Genomic DNA, 18,881 nt, shown 5'->3' with positions numbered 1-18,881 from the left:
AAAGCTCTAAAATATTTCAGTCGTTTTAAGCGTGAAGAAACTCCATTTTATTCCGTCTTCCATTTTCGTAATTTTTACATTACTTCATTTATTTTAGCGAATGAATTTGGAAACTGGCACTATTTTTTGTAAAACGTAAATGATCTTAAAATTTCAAAAACAATATATAAGAAACAAAATTAATGTTTTACAATGTTCTCTTCAAATTTCGATCATATCTTTTTAGTATGGAAAGAAAAAAATGAATTATTGTAGGTGATAAATTGTTTTGTCTTGCATAATATCATATTAAAATCTTCTGTAAGAAGTTGGCTTGGCTCCTTCCAAACTCAGTATTAGAAATCTTAAAAACAAGCACGATTAAAATCCCAATGCGTGAATTATTTTTAATCGAACTGTGTTTTGCAAAAAAGTACTTCCAAGATATCAGCTTTTGTCATTTCATTCAAGTTGGATTTCTGAAACGGCCCCTACCTTTTTACCGTTTTATAATGAATGCTGACAGTAACGCAAACAGTTGGCAGGTTAGTATTTTACATGTATTATAGGTGATGTAAATCATTCAAATTTTATAAATATTTTTCCGAGTGCATAATGTCAATTGCATTCGTGCAACAATTCTATTGTATGCTTTTATAATCAGTTGCTAGATTAACGAAGCATTTCGGGCTTGAGAAGTTAATTCATGATAAAGAAAAAGAAAGGGTACTTTAATGGAAACAAATCGAGCGTTTGCTCGTAAATATCAAATAATGGGACCGGAGTAAGATTTTATAAAAATGTACACAGAAACATATAAGAACATTGGCTTTTATGAAATGTAAGAATGCCAACACTTTGCTAGTATCGCTGTCACTTTTCTTCCTGATTCTGTGACTCTGTTGAACTACTGATGAAAATGTAATTTATTTATTGTAAATAAAAAACATATATTGCTTAAAATGTTTTATATTATATGATCTGCATTGATACATAATCAACGGAATTTTGGTGAACAATGTGAAGAAAAAAAATCAATTTAAAGTTTATAAAGAGCTATGAAATATATTTGGATTAATATTGTTATAATTTTCTAAGGTAATATTGCAAGCATAAAAGTACAACTTTATGAATGATGTGGGATGGGAATAAATATTTAATTTGCAACAATGTTGTGTATTTTTTTATTAAAAACTGTGACCTTACATAAGGAATAATATATGAATATATACTACTCAAAGTGTGCACAAAGCTGTAGCATTATCTTTATTTACATCCTTAGGTTTATGATAGACTTATATATTACATCAAAATCACCGTGCATCAAATACGACAACTAAGCATTATTAAGGAAAATAAATAGTTTTATAATCTTATGTATATAGTACGTGTACTCGATCAAGTATGTCGATTGGTTTAAACTTTGTTAAAAAAAAAAAGGATACGTCTCTTGGTACGTTTTTTGTACATAATCCTGTAGCCACACTCCCTACACCGAATCGGATCTCTGGGACGTATTTCATTATCGTGATGACATTCTACAAATATACAAATCTACATTTAATGTAAAATATAAACACTATATAAGTTTTATTGTGAATTTATAATTAATATTGTAACTAAACAGTACAAGTAGATTAACAAAAAGTGTAATTATCTTTATAAAAGAAGAAGATAAATTTACTTGATTTAGTATAACTTGTACAATATTGTAACGTTCGAAATTACTTCAAAATTCATAAAATTATGACGTCATGAATCTTCAAAAATGTATTTGCGTATTGTAAACACATCTCCTAAAACATTCATAACGAATTTGAAGATAGTTCATTTTAGAATGGAGTAATGGAGTAATGACATTGTCATACTGAAAATCTAAGCAATGCATACTGTAAAAAATGTTTCATTGTGTAAAAAAATTGTTGTTAGGAGAGGTTATCTTTAGTTTAAATCATACCTCCGCAAATATACACCATGGCTTGCTTTGGGGTTGATTCCGACTTGCTGGATTCCATTTTACATGAAATCTCGAATATTATCACACGATGCTTTGAACGTAGTCCAAATAACAATTTATCACCTAACAACGTGCGAACTTGAAACTTCTAATGAAATATTTACAAGTCAACGCCAACGTAACATGGCAGTATTGTGATTACAGATGCCCCTGTTATTCGGCAATCAGTAGCAGCCGGTTTTGTCGGACGGGTTGCCATTTCGTAGGCGCAGAAGTGGAAATTTGACGGTAAACTTGGGTGGTTTCCCGAGAGATGGCACTGTATATTTCGGTATTTTAATTTTCTTTAAAACTTAATATCAGTAAATTACTAGTGTACAAATCAACAATTAGATGTTGGATTGCGATAATTATGATGTAAAATTATATGAATATGCAGAAAAAATTAAAAAATGTGAATATATGTGAAAAATTAGTTCGGTCGCCGCCGCTAGATGGCGATACCGCTCCTGTGTCCATTAACTAACCTATTGCTCTCATACAGGGTGTCCCAAAAGTCGGGGAGGAGCCGGAAATGGGGGGTAGCTGAGACGATTTTGAACAACAATTTCCTTTGCAAAAATGTTGGATGAGGCTTCGTTAAGGAGATATTAAGAGAAAACCCCGACCAAAAAGTTAAAACGAGACTACGCTTCGTGCAGGAATTTATTGCATATTTGAAATGATTTAAATAGAATTTGTTACTATATTTTTCGAAAGCAAAATAATTGTTATAATTGCTCCATAATTATCTTCAAAATTAATATCTATATCCGATAGTAACCTAGATAAGTTTTCATTAATTATTCATGTATTATAGAATAATAGATAAAGAATAAAAAGTTTGTGTAACGATTGAAACACTATTACATTTATTCGCAACGCTCATTCGATTCAAACAAGCAGTAATTCGTTCAACGCGAAATCAAATTTAATTCCACGATATAGATTTTAATTTCCTATCGAACGAATGACAGATTAAAAGCATCGTATCTTCTTATTACTCGAAATGTGTTATCTAGACGAAAATCTCGGCCACCTCCCCGAATTGTTGCCCGTCTCTGCGAGGAACCAAGAAAGTCTCCCCGTCCCCGGCAACAGAATTCGGTAGGTCGAGCGACGGCGGTCAGGGGGCGACAGCGTAGATAAACGCGAGCAACAGTCAACAACCAATAACAGCGCTTGGCAACGAACGGCGGGATGAGACGAGCGAGCCGATTGGTCGGGCAATCGCCAAGGGAGCCACGGTGGGACAACGGATAAACAGATTTCAAAGTTTCGATGTGCCTCGGCTGCAGAACACACAGAGAGAGTTAATGCCCGCGCACGCATGTTCCCTTCGGACAAGAGTCCTTGTCTAGTAATCCTTGACATCGCGAATATCAATATTTTCAGATCTTGTGATTTCGTTGATCGAGTAACATTAAACGTTTTACACGAAATGTCACACGGGGATAACGGTGACAAGTGAAAGACGAAGGAATACCGTTGATTTGTCTTCGGTTCGGTCAAAAAGAGCGGCGTTTGTTTACTAAGTGCGGAGGGGTGGTGGAAGTTCCACGTTCGGTCGAGGATTCACGAGCAGATGCTCTCCGCGAGGCAGTTTCCCGCGCGACGCACGTGAGCGTGCCGAGTGGGGCGATACACGCTGGAAGCATGGACAAAACTCGTGTAAACTCTTCAAGACAGATGTGATGCGTAGAAAGTGGTCGAGACGTCAACGTCGAGAAAACGTGCGCGAAATATTTCTCGGATTTATTTGAACTTGGTGAACTGGAAGAAAGGAAAATAACTATGCGCGTTACCGGGACGCGTTCGATCGAGTGTAAGAAGATGTAGTTCGAGAGCTGGTGTTTGTCAACGAATTCTACGCGGGAAAACAGCATGGAGATGGACGAAATGGAAAGTATGGGTATCGGCAACACGCCTCACAGAACAATAAACGCGAGCAATCGTAGTTCTCATGACAGTGGAGATAGCGGTTACTTTGCTTTTACTCCCCATTCTGGCGTGTACACGCCGGTGGTTTCAGGATGCAGATCTAGGGTGTCTTGTATTTCTTCGAAAAGGCATCACAGGCTCAGAGTGGATCCTCTGCAGTCGGAACGGGGTCAGAGGCATCGAATGAAATTGAATCACCTGTTACACGCATCAGATTCCGGTTATTTAACATCTGAAACTCTGGAAACCGGGAGTTTGCTCGAGGATCAGACAAGCTTGAATGGCAATCATCAGTCGCTCGAGCATTCGAGTGCCGAATTGATTGATCGAAGCACGGAGTGTCGAGAATATGATCTTCGGACTAGAACGCGTCGAAATTGGAGGACGACTGTTCCCATTACGCCAGCTTCGACGAATTTGCAACTTCTTTCACCGCCACCGTCGCCGGCAGTGCCTTCTTCTTCGTTTATAGCCTCCGAACCTATCGAGGACGATGTAGAAATGAAGCTAGTCATCGCGCCACAGAGTACACCCGAGGTAGCTAATTCGCCTAGGCGCAGAACACCGCTTCCGCCGCCTCCACGTTTCGTGGTTTCGCCAAGCTGTCGAAAAAAAGCTAGTCCTGCGATCACTTCAGCAGACAACCGTAAGTTAAGTCAGCTCTCTATCACGGATCTTGCTACCATCGCAGAGATCAAGCCGAAAAGGCTGGACTTTAATCAAAATGCCAAGTCCATTAACTATTATCGTACCAGAGCCCACCCAGATTACACTGGTAGAGAAACCGTAGACATATTGGCTCTTCTCGGAGATAAGAGTAACCATTGGAGGATAGTCTCCAAAATATTCTCCTACCTCGGACCTCAAGATCTGTGTTCTGTCAGCATGGTGTCCAAAACTTGGAGGAGGCTTTGTAATAACGACTTCAGAGCCAATACAAGAAGACTGACCCACGTTATACTCAGACAGAATGCTAAAGAGAATTTGAAATTAATCAAAAAGTCAAAGATGGAAGGAGATCTTCAGTCCAGTCCTAGGAGCAGATACGCTAGAAAGGGGTTCTTGTTAGAGGTGCAGAATCTTCTTCAAGAACCAAGGAACCAACGGCAGCCCACCAGTCCGCCTGTTTCTCCTAGTAAAGTGAAATTTCACTCCTTTGTCAAGGTAGGTGATTTGGAATTTTAAGAATATTAATTTATAATCTCCATGAAATTTGTAATAACGACAAGGTTAAATACCTTTAAAGCAGTGCTGTGTAAAGTTTCCAAAGACATATCTATAAAAAGACTCAAATTTTTGTGTCCTGATATTTGTAAAGAAAATGTTTTTGTTATATTTAGTTTAATTAATATCAAATGAACTTCCCAGAAGGTAGTTTGTACTTGTAAAATCAAAATTAAATTGCCTTTATTCGTTTAATGTATCAACGTTGAAAGCAATAATTAACTAAATCGCGTTAAAATTCCGTTTAAAAATTTTATTTGTGCACTCGTTGGATTTTAAGATGCTCCACTAGGGGTTGCGCCCCCTAGTTTAGAAAACACTGCTTTAAGGTGAGAAAATGGCGTCGGATGCAGAGATGAGAGAATATTAAAGCGAGACTGCTTTTTCAGTGTCTTTCTAATTTAATTGATCGGCACGTTTCATAATCATGCTCCCAAAAATGGAATTGGATTAGTTAACAACCATTTCATAGACCTTATTGCCTTTTGGTTGAACGTGAGAAAATACGTTTGACAAGATAATCTGGTCGCTGTAAAAGTACACGTTTAAACGGTACACTGTTACTCGAGGGGTATCGTATTTGATGCCAGTAAAGAAAGTAATGTATGTTGTACTCCACTGGGAGTCCTGTTCCCCACCGTTATCGTACTTGCATGCACTAGCATACTCGAATGCTGCAGCCAAATTCCCATATCCAGCTTCGGCAGTCTCAGCAAAGTTTTTTTTAGAATTACATTTTTATCCTCGAAAAGTTCCTTTCCTGTTTTATAGCCTCAGATCGTTCGATTAAAACGTATTATATGATAATAGTACAGAAGATATTCATTAAAAGAAGATGATTAGGTGGTCATGGAAGGGGCATAATAAAACAACCGTGATTGGACAATGTAAATTATATTTTCAAACAAATCGTTTGCACAATTTTATTATACTTGTGACAAAATAAATTCATGTTCGCTAGTGAAAGAAAAGGTAATTTTGGCATAGTAATAAGTAGACTGCGTTTATGCATTCATGGCAAATGGCGATATGAAACAAATGTACATAAGAATGTGCACAACTTCAAAAATATATAACCTTCGCAGGATTTCTCTTTAATTGATAAATGATGTTTTCTACGTTTCGAATATAGGCGAATCTAAACCTATAATTAGGTTGCTGATTTTTTTTCTCTCGTCAAGCCTCTGTCCTTATAGTTTTTATGGGCAGAAATTCGAAGAATAATTAGGCGGTAGTAATCACCTACGACCCAAGAGCTCATGATTTCTTTCAACAGTTGAAGCCTTGTATATATATCCCCCAGCCTCTCTTTCTCCTCAGCTTGATATAATTTGCACACGAACGAACTCCACGGCGACGCAAGGAAAATAATTGTTTCGTTCTTAATATCGTTTCTTTGACATTGATTTATCGTGATTTCTTCTTTGAAACGCCGCCACTCATCGACCACACCGGTATTCAGTATGAAAAATTGCCCTAGTGACGTTAGCGCGGCTTTAATCGCAACAAATTCTCTGTTCTACAATAATTAAAGTGTATCACGCTAGGAGGAGACTTTCGAAATGATAATTACTTTACACTCCGGTACGTATTGCGAATGCATTCGCAAATGGAACCTGATTTATTTTACTTGTATAAAATGGACTCTAGATATATTTATAACTTGAAAAAGATAATTGTAACAGTCGAATCAACAATTTGAATTTGAATGTAATGCTTGCCATTTAATCGATCGCGGTAGAAATGGGTACAAATAAAGTTTAGGAAATTTAGCGTTAATTCTTCATTTGAAAATTTCACGTACATAATAAATTTTCCCACTCTTTAACTGCTTCCCATTCATTCCTGGAAGGCAACGACATCAAAGACGGATATACGAGCGAGTATGCCGACTACCTGCCATTTGCACCTTGAGCTTTCACCCGGTGTGCATTTCTACTCGCGTTAGGTTGCGATAGCGATAGATTACTGAGTAGACGGTTACTTTGTTATCGTCGGGCACGTAACAAAGCTTCTCGAGGTATGCTTGACGGCACTTCAAGGTCTTCCATTGCGTGCACCGCGATAGCATGGTATTTGTCGATGTCTGGACCAGTAGAATTAACGTTACTATGGTTCAGAGGTGCATCAAATACGACCAATAAAATAGAATTAAAAACATATGATGTTTTAATGAGAACATTTAGCAACATTTCTTACATTAATTAGAGTATCATTTTTTTTCCCCCAAAAAAAGTCTTTGTACACTTAATGAACAATTCTAAACTTTTAATCGAATATATATTTTTCGAATGATGATCGAGTGTATCATTTACTATCAAATGTAATTTGAAACGTACCTAAGACCTTTCAAAGTTGAACAAAAAAAATCATGAAAATTTTCATTTGTAAAAAAGAAAAGCTCCACCGAGGAACGTTTGATATTTGGCCATCTGTAATATGGTTTCCTTTTATCGAGTACGCATCAGGCAACCCCTTTTCTTCGTATTTACGTGTCCGATTCTTCGAATGCAACGTGAAAATAAATACCCACGACTCCCAGCAACGAGCAGAATAAGATGTTATATTAATCGATCCATGCCTAATCGGTTTTGCATAATTGACAAGAAACTCGCGCTACCGCGGTCCTTTCTGAACGATGTCGATCTCACCGCGGGGCTCGCGTATAAATAAATTTTTCGCCCACTCCTGAGGGACGGGGCGGGGAGGGAGGTAGCGCGTGTTAACATTTTCATACGAGTATACCGCGACGTGGTTATTTAACGTTTCGCAATAAAGCAAATCGAGGGGGACCCCGATACGTTCACGGCAAGGGACTCCCTTTCCTTCTGCATCTGCGACGCAACGAATCTTCTCCTTTGGAGGGCAGAAACGCCGCTAGCCCTCGGGCAAAAACCGGCCGCAGAGAACAATGCGAATATATTACAGTATTCCATGCTACGACCAAGAACCGTGCTGTTATTTTCTTTGTCTTTTACTGGAGGGTTGCGCGGGGATGGGAGGCGCCGAAAGTAACCGCGGTTAACCGAAACCATTTCACCAGGCAAAATACAGAAAAAAAAGAAAAATACTTTGAATGCTGTAATAAATAAGCGAACGCTATACGGAATGATTGTAAAAAGTGGGACACGCTTTAGAGGAGATGTGAAAAATTGATAGAGAATCGGGTTGAAATTATATGTGTTTCGTTATTTGGTAGAAGGTGCTAGTGCGGTACGCGTTTGCATTTGTCTCTCGAGGTAGTTCTTTTGTGGATTTATTCGTTTGATTATCCTTTGATTAAATATGAATCGTATGAGCCTATTTCGATTTAAATTGACCATTTTAGTTGTACGAACAAGGATATTAAGATTTTGTAAATTTTAACACAGACCCTTATGGAACGTGCAGATTTTCACGTGATTTATCTCATCGCTGATTAATTTATTAGTAAAATGGCCAAGTTTTCCATTCGGCTCGATATTTTGTTAAAATATCGAATCATTTTATTATTTTAATTGGGTTATATTTTGTATCGTTATTTGGGCTGTAAGAGGAATGCGTAAGTTAACTCGTTGGAGTTGATAGTGACACAATAAGAAATCGGTTTATTGAAATATCCGTTTATGCATTCTTTGGGTTGCTTCGATTTCTTAACCTCGTACAATCTTGCAGGATACCATAGAAAGTTCTGTTCGTGGTGAGAAATGAAGACACCAATGCTGCGAAAAAAAAGGCTCGGATACTTTTTCACCGCTTTTTTTTTTATGTATATATATATACATGATATCGTTACCTTAGAACTGGAACATCGTGAGAATTTTGAACGATGTAAACTTATACTTTTAGAATTAAAATCTTTTTACTCGCATTCCCTTTTCACGAACTGAGATTATTAAGGGTCTCTAGCAGTCTTATCAATTCTAATTGGAAATGATAGTTTGTCGAAAGTTCTACGAGGACAAAAGACAATTTTAGAGAAAGGAAGGACGGGAGGAAGTAGTTTCATAATTAGCAACGGCCTACGGATGACCGTTGAGTGGTCGTGTAACAGTTGGTGCGGGTAATTTCCTGTCTTCCTAAGGAAGTCTCCTTCCAAGTCCTTTTTCCGGTGGGTGCATCGAGATTTTCTACCGGTGACATGGTCACATTCGTCCCTACCGGATTTCACTTTTTCCTTTTGATGTTAATTTAGCACGACAAACGAAATAAATCAAACAAAACTATATTTAAAGTAAAATTAGCAAACTAATTTGTCAATGAAAAAAAATTCTCTGTTCAAATAATTGTCCTTAAAGATTGCAGTAAAGTCATTATTAATAATTGAGTGAGTTTAGAAAGAAATTTAAAGTATATGAGTCAAATTGACACCGACCTAGTAGTTTCATTATCAATGGTATATCGTTAATTAATTATTATCCACGCTATATAATCGCTTCAGTGCGTACGAGTACTTTAAAACATATCTAAACGATCCTATGAAGCTAATCGTTTTGTACAGCGATCGCTAACGAACGGTTGATTGAACTGATTCTCAAGATCGCGCCAAGACGATATGCATTGATTAGCGCGGTAATTAGCGTACCGACGCGACGGTTACGTACTTGCGTTTCTAATTGAGATTAAACGCGTCTCGCGCAAGTGAAAACGAATGTCTCGATAATTTTCATGAATCATCACGAAGAGCGAAATTGTTTCTTGTGCGATGCTAGTTTCATTCACGGGGTTTATTTTGCTCGTTTCTTTATATATATAAGAAGATCTCGACCGTTACCAGACCACTTTACGCTTCATGAAACACCGAGAAACGTGGCGTACACCTGGCCAGGTGCAGCGTCGTACTGGGTCAATACACGCGCGTGATAGTGCAGAACCGTTGGAATGGGAAAAGAAAACCGCAGAAAAATAACAAACCGTTCTGCGGCTTGTGCGCGACATCTATTTGGACTTTGTTTACTGATAAAAGTGGTGAAATATTATTTGAATCGATTCGAAGGAATGTTTCAAACATTATTAGGTACATTTTGTAATACTAGGAATACATTTTGTAACTAAGGTCGGAATTAGTTTATTACTTATTATCTGTCTAGAGCTACCATACAAAAGTTAGACTTGTGTTAGAAATATAATCTATAGAGAGCAATTGTGAAAAAAATTAAAGTCAGCAGCTAATCGGTATCAATTTAGCGTGTAAAAGCGTTAGCTAATTCGCCGGCTAGTTCGTTGAAAACGAGTAGAAAAATAACAATCCTGGAAAATTGAATAGATTTGTATGCAACAGGGAAGAAAAAACTCCAATCCATTCTACACGCGGGGAATGAGAAATCTAGAGAAACTAATTTGTAAAAGAATTCGCGCGTCTCCTTGGCCGCAAATAACGAGGATGGCGATACAAAGAAATAATTATGCATTCATGAAATTCAAGAAGGATGCACATTTGTAAGCGAGACGTAAGCACCATCCGACACGCGGCGTCGTTCCTGCAACCCAATGAAACTTCTATCGTTTACAAAAAGGATAAGCAACGTTGAACGGTTAGAAGGATTTCGCGGAATTCACGAGGTGTTCCTTAAGGGCGTATAGGAGGAAGTTTACAATGTATATTCCGCGTGTTGATAACGCGAGCCTCTCGAGTAGCGATACGAAGGAGTTACAATGTTTGCCGTTGCGGGGCTGGAAGTACTTTTGAACCTTTAAAATGCTACAACGGTTCTATGAAGTCTGAAAACTGGCGAGTTACGAGTTCATATTTTTCGCTGGTCTCGTTTTTACAATCAGTTATTATTCGATACTAAATTAATTGTAACGAACAGAGTAATCTTTCATCAATAGGGTCTTGTCAGAAATGATGTCAGACAAGCAAACTAGACTGTCGCGTAACATACAGCTGTGAATAATTGTAAATAATTTTCAAATTTGACGCTTATAGAAAACTGTTGCAAAGATGTATGATTTCTATGGTGTAACGTGTCGTTTATTTATGAAATATCATTTGAGGTAATAAATTGTCGCATAATAATGTCCAGGTTCGATCGAGAGTCGATCCGGTCTACCAATTAAACGTTAATAAAACAAGGGTATTCGGTGAAGGCAGTATTGTCGCTACTCGTAGGGTCGAAAGATCGATCGGTATCGGGATTGTAATCGCGGCCTTTGTTCTCTCCACTTGCTCCTCGTTTCTTGGCGCTGAGCACACGTACGTTGGATGAGGTGGATCGAAGGTGGAACCTAAGGGCTGCTGACGCAGGCAGGGCTGGCTGAGGGCTGCTGGTATGCGTGTAACGAGCGCGCCGGCCAAGCTCTTCTGGTCCCACGATTCTCGGAGCAACAGCCGCGCGCAAAAAGACCAGGAATGCCTCGATACCTCGGTAAACGCATTAAATCGCGTGGGGAACCATCGCCGTACGTTCGCTTCGAATCTACCCCCTTTTTACCCCTTTTTGCAACTGAAATTTCCGTTAAAGGCGCTCCCGTCTGCCGCGGCGACCCGTTTACGAAAATTTTCTCTAACGCTCCAAACACACACACACACACATCGCCCTTTTACATTCGCTCTTTCCGGCCCTTTAACTCATTCTATTGCAAGATGAAAAAGAAGACCGATCATTTATTTTCATAAAGTACCTGACATCTTGCTTTATACCTTGATACCTTGATACCTTTACCTTTTAGAATGACAAAAATTCCATGTTATTCAAACATTTTTCTATGTAAACAAAATCATGGAAAACGCTTATGATTTGGCTTTCTAAGGTGGCTTCCTTTTTTACGAAGTTAAAAGAATTTTTACACGTTTTCTTCTTTTCTACTCGGGACCAAGTCCTGTCTTCACGGAGGTTCCGTTTGCTCTTGGAAAAATTCAATCTCTTTTTTGCTGCTTTGTACGCTTCGCATCTCCGTGTCTTTATTGCAATGTCTGGGTCAGAATTTATGTCACTCCGAGTTTTATAGTACGATAAGGTTGTAACCCTCATCGTAACGGTTGTGCCTGAGACGTTTCTAGGAGATAGTTTATCTGTGACTGTAAAGTACGAAAGACGAACGTACGCATACCGATCGAAGCATACGAGACCGTGCATAGAGATAGCTTCTTGCAAAAATCGCCGAGTACATCTTATTTAGTTTGGCGATAGCCTGGAACGTTGCATCATCGTACTTTTAACAAATTTCGATTTCTTCGTAAATTTCAATCTACGTGAGAATTTTGTTCATTCGTTGTTTTATCGCGAAAAGTGGTCAGTGGTGTAATAGTCGCATTTTCCTTTGTTACGTTAGTATTGTTAATTAGTTAGATCGACTTTCGTCAGGCTACGATAGATCAAAGTCCTTCAACTTTGCAGTTTGCTTAAAAATAAAACGTACGAGTTATTAGTGATTCTACGAAATGAATAAGTTTGTGTTAAATAAATTCTTAATAAATGCGACATGTATATTTTGATCGGTTTCGAGTCCGAGGCTCCCGAGTTGCAATTCGTTGCGACCTATAATTACGGTGCATCGACCCCGTCTGTGGTTTCGAGATTCCCAGAACAAATTTCGGAGAGAAAAAGAACATGTCTTCTTCTGGGCCTCGATGGACCCACTAAATTGCACTCGCGAGCATCCGCAGGTGATTGCTTCGGCCTTCTTCGTCATAAAAATATTGCGGCGGGAATCGGGATAAAACTGCTCTTCTTCGTAAGCATAAAATATATTCAATTTTATACCAGTTTTATACCAATGCATTGGTGCTGCTTTCGCGAATATTATTATATTTATTATCTCGATTATTAGGACATAGGATAGGTAATAGTGGCTCGACAGCAATTTTCCTTCGCACCTGGCAACCAACCACTGTTCAAATTTATAATATTACTCGCTTTCGTTTAACTAATATTTGTGACATAATGCAATGTCACTGCTACTTGAAAATACTTTTTTACTAAATTAAGCCAAACAGAGTTCTAGTAAAATCGTCGAGTGAAACTATTATTAGAATATGCAAGAAAGCATTACTAGCGCTTTCGTACAAAGTACAGGTGTTCGATGGGTGGACGCCTGCGTTGAAAGAGCATACCTTCGTGTCGTCTTACTCCGCTGGAATATGCAGGTAGCAATTACGAAGGTTCTACGCGTAGGATTCGTGACCATTACGGGAATTCAATGCACCAGGTGCTCGTGTTTCCGTCTTAACGTTAGTCCTTCTATCATTTGCCCTTTGTGTGTTGAAACAGATCTTGTCCAACTGTGTTTGATAAATATATAAATGCATAGAAGTAAGAGCAACAACGGTATATTTTTACAAAAGTATTCAATGAACAAATATTTATGAAGATATTGAACATTCACGTGGTAGAAGATCTTTGGAGGACGAGGAATATCGTGAAACGTTTGAGGGCTGAAAAGTTGAGCTGGATATCGGGAAAGGGGGACGAGGTGTTCATCGTTCCATAGCGTTTCAGAGAAGCGGACGGGGACCGCATGGCACCCAAGACCGCAAGGGAGGAAATGAAAAAGTTCAACTCCCTTTAAGGATCCCTTGGGTCTCACGATCAAGGAAGAGAACCATTTCTCCTCATTATACCATTTAGTTATTATCCTCGTGTAGGGCGAAAGTTTATTATTGTTAAATAGAAAGCAAAAAAAATTGCAAACATAAATTGCGTGAGATTATCATTCTTTAAGGGGGTGTTTTGGTTTGAACGACTGAAAAATAGATTTTCTAAAATTAATACAAGTTAAAGGAAGTTAAACTTCGCTAAGGTTAACATGTTGTCTCTGCGATACAATGTAGTAAAAATCCGAGAAACGTATTTGAAAGGGCGCGTGTTTGGTAGACCCTCGAAATGGGGAAAACCTGAAACGCAGGCTGCAGCAGTAGTAAAGTGGTTAGGCACAGAGAGCAGTGGCCATGCTAACTGAAATGTTTGAAATGGATGAAAATACGTTAATTTATTTAAGTAAGTGAATTATTTTTCTGAAATTATTTTCATTATAAACAGACTTCAGATTTGTATATATTTATAGGGAACTTGAATGTGCAAGAAACCACAAAATACACGCAATGTTCAATAATATTTGCAGAGTAAAATACGTTACACTTTATGTATGTTTCTATATTTTTCTGTACGTTCGTAACGTATGGTTCTCATATTCTTATTCGCCATAAATGCACAAGATTTTGTCGCATGATTCGCACAAGTCCTTCCGATCGTCTTTGACGCGGCGCACAATTCAATGGACTGCGTGGTACGTTTCGTTCGTGTCGAATTTCATTATCGTGCATAGCCGTTATTCGCTTGCCCCGATACAAACGAATTTCTTCCATTGTGTTTCGTTTGTCGCATTGCAACCAGTGCAATTCACGACGTGCATCGTTTTGTTCCCATTACAGTTTCTCACCGCGAGTTCGTACATCTTATTGCACTTCATTTTTCTCTCTCAATCATTCTGTGTTACGCATTTCTTCAAAGGAGTATTATTTATTTAGAGCTACTTCTTTTGTTGCACGAACATGAACACCACGTGACTCTCGGTTAGTAGCAGTTGTCTTCGTTTCCGGTGAACCCCAGGTATCCTCTTCGGACTTGACCAGTCAACCACGACCTCTCCCTGTCCAGTATCACCTGCTTTATCCTTATCTCTTTAATTGGGATTAACGACACGTTTGAGTCTATCCTTCCGCCTTTTTCTTCAATATTCTGTCTTCCGGTTGACACTTCCTTCTGACAAAACTATCTGTTGTTTTTCCTAAAATATTTACTGTTCGAGTAATTAACTTACTTTATACTTTTCAGAGAGAACACATTTGTTCGTGTAAAAATTGAACATTTATAACGATGCAAAATTAACAAAATATGTGTCTATAATGTAAATCTGTTGTATCGTCTTAAACCAAATACCTCTAATAATATATGTAGCGTACTAAGAAGTTTATACTTCAATCTTTGTTATTCAAATATTTATATCACGAAGTTGATAAGATTAATGCTAGCGAAGATTGTGTTCAAAAGTTATTACTATTCCTCTAAAAATTATCCCTCTTTCTTTGTTGACATTATGAAACATACCTGAATGAAGTTTTTACAAATTGTAAAGGACAAGGGCACTCGTACAGTTTATGTTAATTACGTAAGTTTTCTGGATAGCCCTCGATTAAAAAGTAACACGCGCGACACTTTTATGCCCTACAATTCTACGAATCAGTAATTATTGGGTATCAATTATGCAACCGAGACAGTCACAAGCCTGGGAGCATTTCAAACGGGAGACAGCGTGGTGGCCCAAGGGTCGACTACTTCCGGCGGAGATACGAATTGAGTCCCCGTTCTAATCTCCAAGGATTTTATCTCGCATAGTAACAGGCGGAGATCGCGCACGTTGCTGATGAAACCCTTTAAGGAGAAAAACCATATTAGGAGGCCAAATTTTAATCTTTTTTCGTGATTTTTTTTTACAGAGAAAAATTTTCTCAATTTTTCTCTAACTTTGAGAATGTTTCAAGTACGTTTCAAAATATATTTGGTAATTTTTTCGATTCATTTTAAATAGAGGTCTTTAAGAATCGAACAATTGGAATGATATTATTGAAAAACATACGCTTTTCATTGCCTCAAATGTTACAAAAAAAAAAAGAAGAAGAAGAAAAAAAAAGATTTAAGTAAAATTTGCTCCGTAAAAAGAAGTCGTGAAAAACGTTTAACATTTAGCCTCCTAATGTGGTTTCTCTCCTCAACCCTTCTGTGAACAGATAGCACACCGACTGCGCCGTTAGCGATAATCTGACGTGAAGTAACGCGCATAAATTTGCTGCACAGTCTTGCAAACATCCTTATGCAGGGTGGGCCACCAGAACAATCGATTAACCGTCCCACTGTTAGAGATAACGCAAGTACGTGCTGGATGTAATCTGAACTGTTCCAATACAGCGCGCAAAGACTTCTTTTTGCGGGCATTCTTTTTAAAATCTTCAAGGTTATCGCAGTTCGCTGGAATGATAAGATATGTTTTTATTGTTTGCATGTCGCTGGCGACGTTGACACAGAAAGTATAAAAGTACTGCTTCTCTTTTCAAAGTAACAAAAACATGGTTTTGACAGTTGAACATTTTAATGCGTAAAACGCGAAGAATATTCCATAGGTTCTTCCGTTCCTAGGCTTCGTTGATTAATGCTTGACGTGGCAAGCAGAGAATTCAAGAGAGGCTGTTATTGGCTAACAAGAAACGAAGAGGTAGGAGGGGTCCCCAAGATAAATCTACGTTGTAACGCCTGCTTTGAATTTGAACTAAGCAGCATGCAGCAATGTTGTATGGGAAATGCGGCCTGACCCAGACTTCTGTTCTAAATGTGAATGAAACTCGTGTAACGAAATGCTTTCCTTCCTATGAAAACAAAGCAGCATTTCTACTTCGTATTATTATACTAATTTTTTATATCTTAAAACTAACCCGATTCGTTATTTGAGATGTTATTCCAAACAATTTCGTTGCGAATAATATAAAGAGACAAGAAAATGTACGAATATATATTTTTCATATAAAAAGTAATATGCTGTTGTTAAGCAGGCTCGATAGAATGCGTTAATATCAACAGTGTAACAGAATTCGAGTCGTATCGAAAAGATTTGTGTCTCAGGGTTGAAATATACTGGAACCCAAGCCCAGGTCCTAGCTTTTCTCCTAGCTTTCCTATCTTCGATCCCTTGACCATTGATTATTCTTGACAGCGTTCAAGAAAATCCAAGAGAGGAAAACGGATAGCCAATAATGGCGTAGGAGAGAAGGAGAAAAGTGTAGAGCTGCCGTGGTAGCACGAGAGAAAAGAGGGAGGAAAAGATAGGGACCCAGGAATGCACGCCAGCTGCCCTTAGCCCCGTGGGTTTGCTTTTGAAAACCCCGTCGTCGGCGTCCGACGAAAGATAGTAAACCAATAACCCACGAGAGAAAGAAAGAGAGAAAAGGCCAGCTGAGGCTCATTTCAGTAAATTTTATGTAGATAATTATATAGCTACAATTTTTATCTTGCATCTGCTCGAATCAGTAAACAGTATCAAAAGTTGTTTGATGCATGATGTATTTTATCGAATCATTCGACCGTTGTTTGAGTATTTTCTTGTTAATTATTTCATTTTTCATCGTTTTTATAATATTATTTTTTAAATACATTTTGATATACGATATCACACCGTTAGTTAAATACATAAGTTGAAAGATATACCAACATTTGTATGATATAACAACACTGGAGTCTAAATTTTAATTTTGAAAGTATTACTAATATTAATTAGTCGTTAAACATCATTCGTGGACTGAGCAGATAGCTGCAAGATCATTTTTGTGTTTATATTTATTAAATTGATGTGCCTGCCGTTTCGTGCTTCTCAACAATTCTTGATATCTTTGTTGTGCATTGTCATCCGCAATGGCGCAACAAAACACGGTCCAGATGTGGATGAAAATGGTGGTAAGAGAAACACAATCGGACGCGAGAGAGCGCAGATGAATGCACGAAAGAAGAGAATATGTAGAGGGAGAAACCTCCCCTGCTTAGAATGATAAACCTCGCTAGTGGAGCGGCAGCTGTGCTCGGAAACTGTTTTTGTCCACGCTTTTCTTTCTCTTTCTCTTTTTTTCATTTGCATAGTCAACGCCCCTGTTTTTTTTTTTTCATATATCGCAGTCTTATCTAAAAACCGGCTCATCCATTTTTAATCTGCTCAAGTCGAATACACTTTACAGCGATCCTTTGCGGGCGTCGATGATTTCCTTTGAATTTAAACAATTTTATGATAATTTGATTAGTACAAGTCAAATGTTACGTTGAATTACGTGAAATATTAAATTATCGATGAAATTTGGATTTGTTGCAGTATTTAGTGGTATTTGAGCGCACCTCGAAAGATTTATAAAATCTTTTATTCGCAAAAATCGGACACCAAAAAACATTGTGTAACCGTTCACCTCATTGTTTCTCGTACAATTACAGTTGCATCGTATTCAATTCTGATAACTACATAGTTGATGCGCGCATATATTTACTTAATGCATACGAGGAGCGTTTCAGTTGTAATCGATGGATTATCTTACGCTTTCTATCTCTGATAATTTGAAAAAAAGAGTTCATTCACAGTTTATTCACCCGCAGTGCATCTTTGGAATGACCAAATATTAGAAATTGACATACCGTGTGTTCTTCGCAAACAGTGGAATCCGGTGTCTACGGTACGACTATGAATACTAAAGAGATAAGGGTAACAATGTACACAGTGACAATTTCGATAATGATAGTGATTAGGTATATCTTCCCGGATCGAAAAAGTATCACGAATCATCAGAAATGGGAAAGGGAGATTACAGATCTTAATTGGACTGTAAGAATTGTTTATTTTTCACGTTGTAACTTGTTAGAAAATCTAACTATTTCAAATTGAACCATTTCTGATTCAATGTGACAAAATTGATCGCTGCGAATACTTGAGAATTATTTTGCTCGCATCAGTCGGTATCAAATGAAACATAAACATTGATGAAAATTTACGTTAGAAATGATAAGATCGCGATTGATCGCTCTTGCTTCTACGATTTCACTCTTGTCAATGCGGAGCTATTTCGTTGCTAAATCATGCGAAATACCACGTTTCTCTTCCAGGAACATGAAAGATCCCACGAAAATTTCTATTCGATTTAGCAGGTAGAAAGACTACGTAGTGCACACACGAACAGCTCTACATTCAAATAACTGACGCATATAAATTGCCGGTAGCGGGTCGTTACTTTTCCCCG

General features: G+C 38.0%; 2 protein-coding genes across 3 annotated transcripts in view; one reads left to right on the top strand and one right to left on the bottom strand.

Annotated features, from left to right (window-relative positions):
* Positions 1-1,149: 1,149 nt before the first annotated feature.
* On the bottom strand, positions 1,150-2,172 carry LOC128896318 (DNA-directed RNA polymerases I, II, and III subunit RPABC4). Its single transcript, XM_054159614.1, has 3 exons — positions 1,937-2,172; positions 1,425-1,517; positions 1,150-1,315 (listed from the first exon to the last, which is right to left on the bottom strand). Exons 1-3 carry the CDS (start codon positions 1,992-1,994, stop codon positions 1,293-1,295), a joined length of 174 nt encoding a protein of 57 aa, XP_054015589.1. The 5' UTR covers positions 1,995-2,172; the 3' UTR covers positions 1,150-1,292.
* A 1,096-nt stretch (positions 2,173-3,268) lies between these two features.
* Positions 3,269-18,881, top strand: part of LOC128896309 (uncharacterized) — a 33,363-nt gene continuing 17,750 nt past the window's right edge. Inside the window, exons 1-2 of one of the 2 annotated variants that reach the window (XM_054159604.1) lie at positions 3,269-5,080; positions 6,337-6,854. In XM_054159604.1, the coding sequence (XP_054015579.1) occupies positions 3,860-5,080; positions 6,337-6,375 (1,260 nt within the window). In that variant the 5' untranslated portion in view covers positions 3,269-3,859 and the 3' untranslated portion in view covers positions 6,376-6,854. Of the gene's footprint in view, positions 5,081-6,336; positions 6,855-18,881 lie in introns of those variants that run through there. The other variant, XM_054159603.1, reaches the window with a different exon arrangement.

The sequence above is a fragment of the Hylaeus anthracinus genome, unplaced genomic scaffold, assembly GCF_026225885.1.
Source record: "Hylaeus anthracinus isolate JK02 unplaced genomic scaffold, UHH_iyHylAnth1.0_haploid 0, whole genome shotgun sequence".
Lineage (NCBI taxonomy): Eukaryota > Metazoa > Arthropoda > Insecta > Hymenoptera > Colletidae > Hylaeus > Hylaeus anthracinus.
Note: the sequence above shows the minus strand (reverse complement) of the source record. Positions and strands in the feature narration are given on the sequence as shown.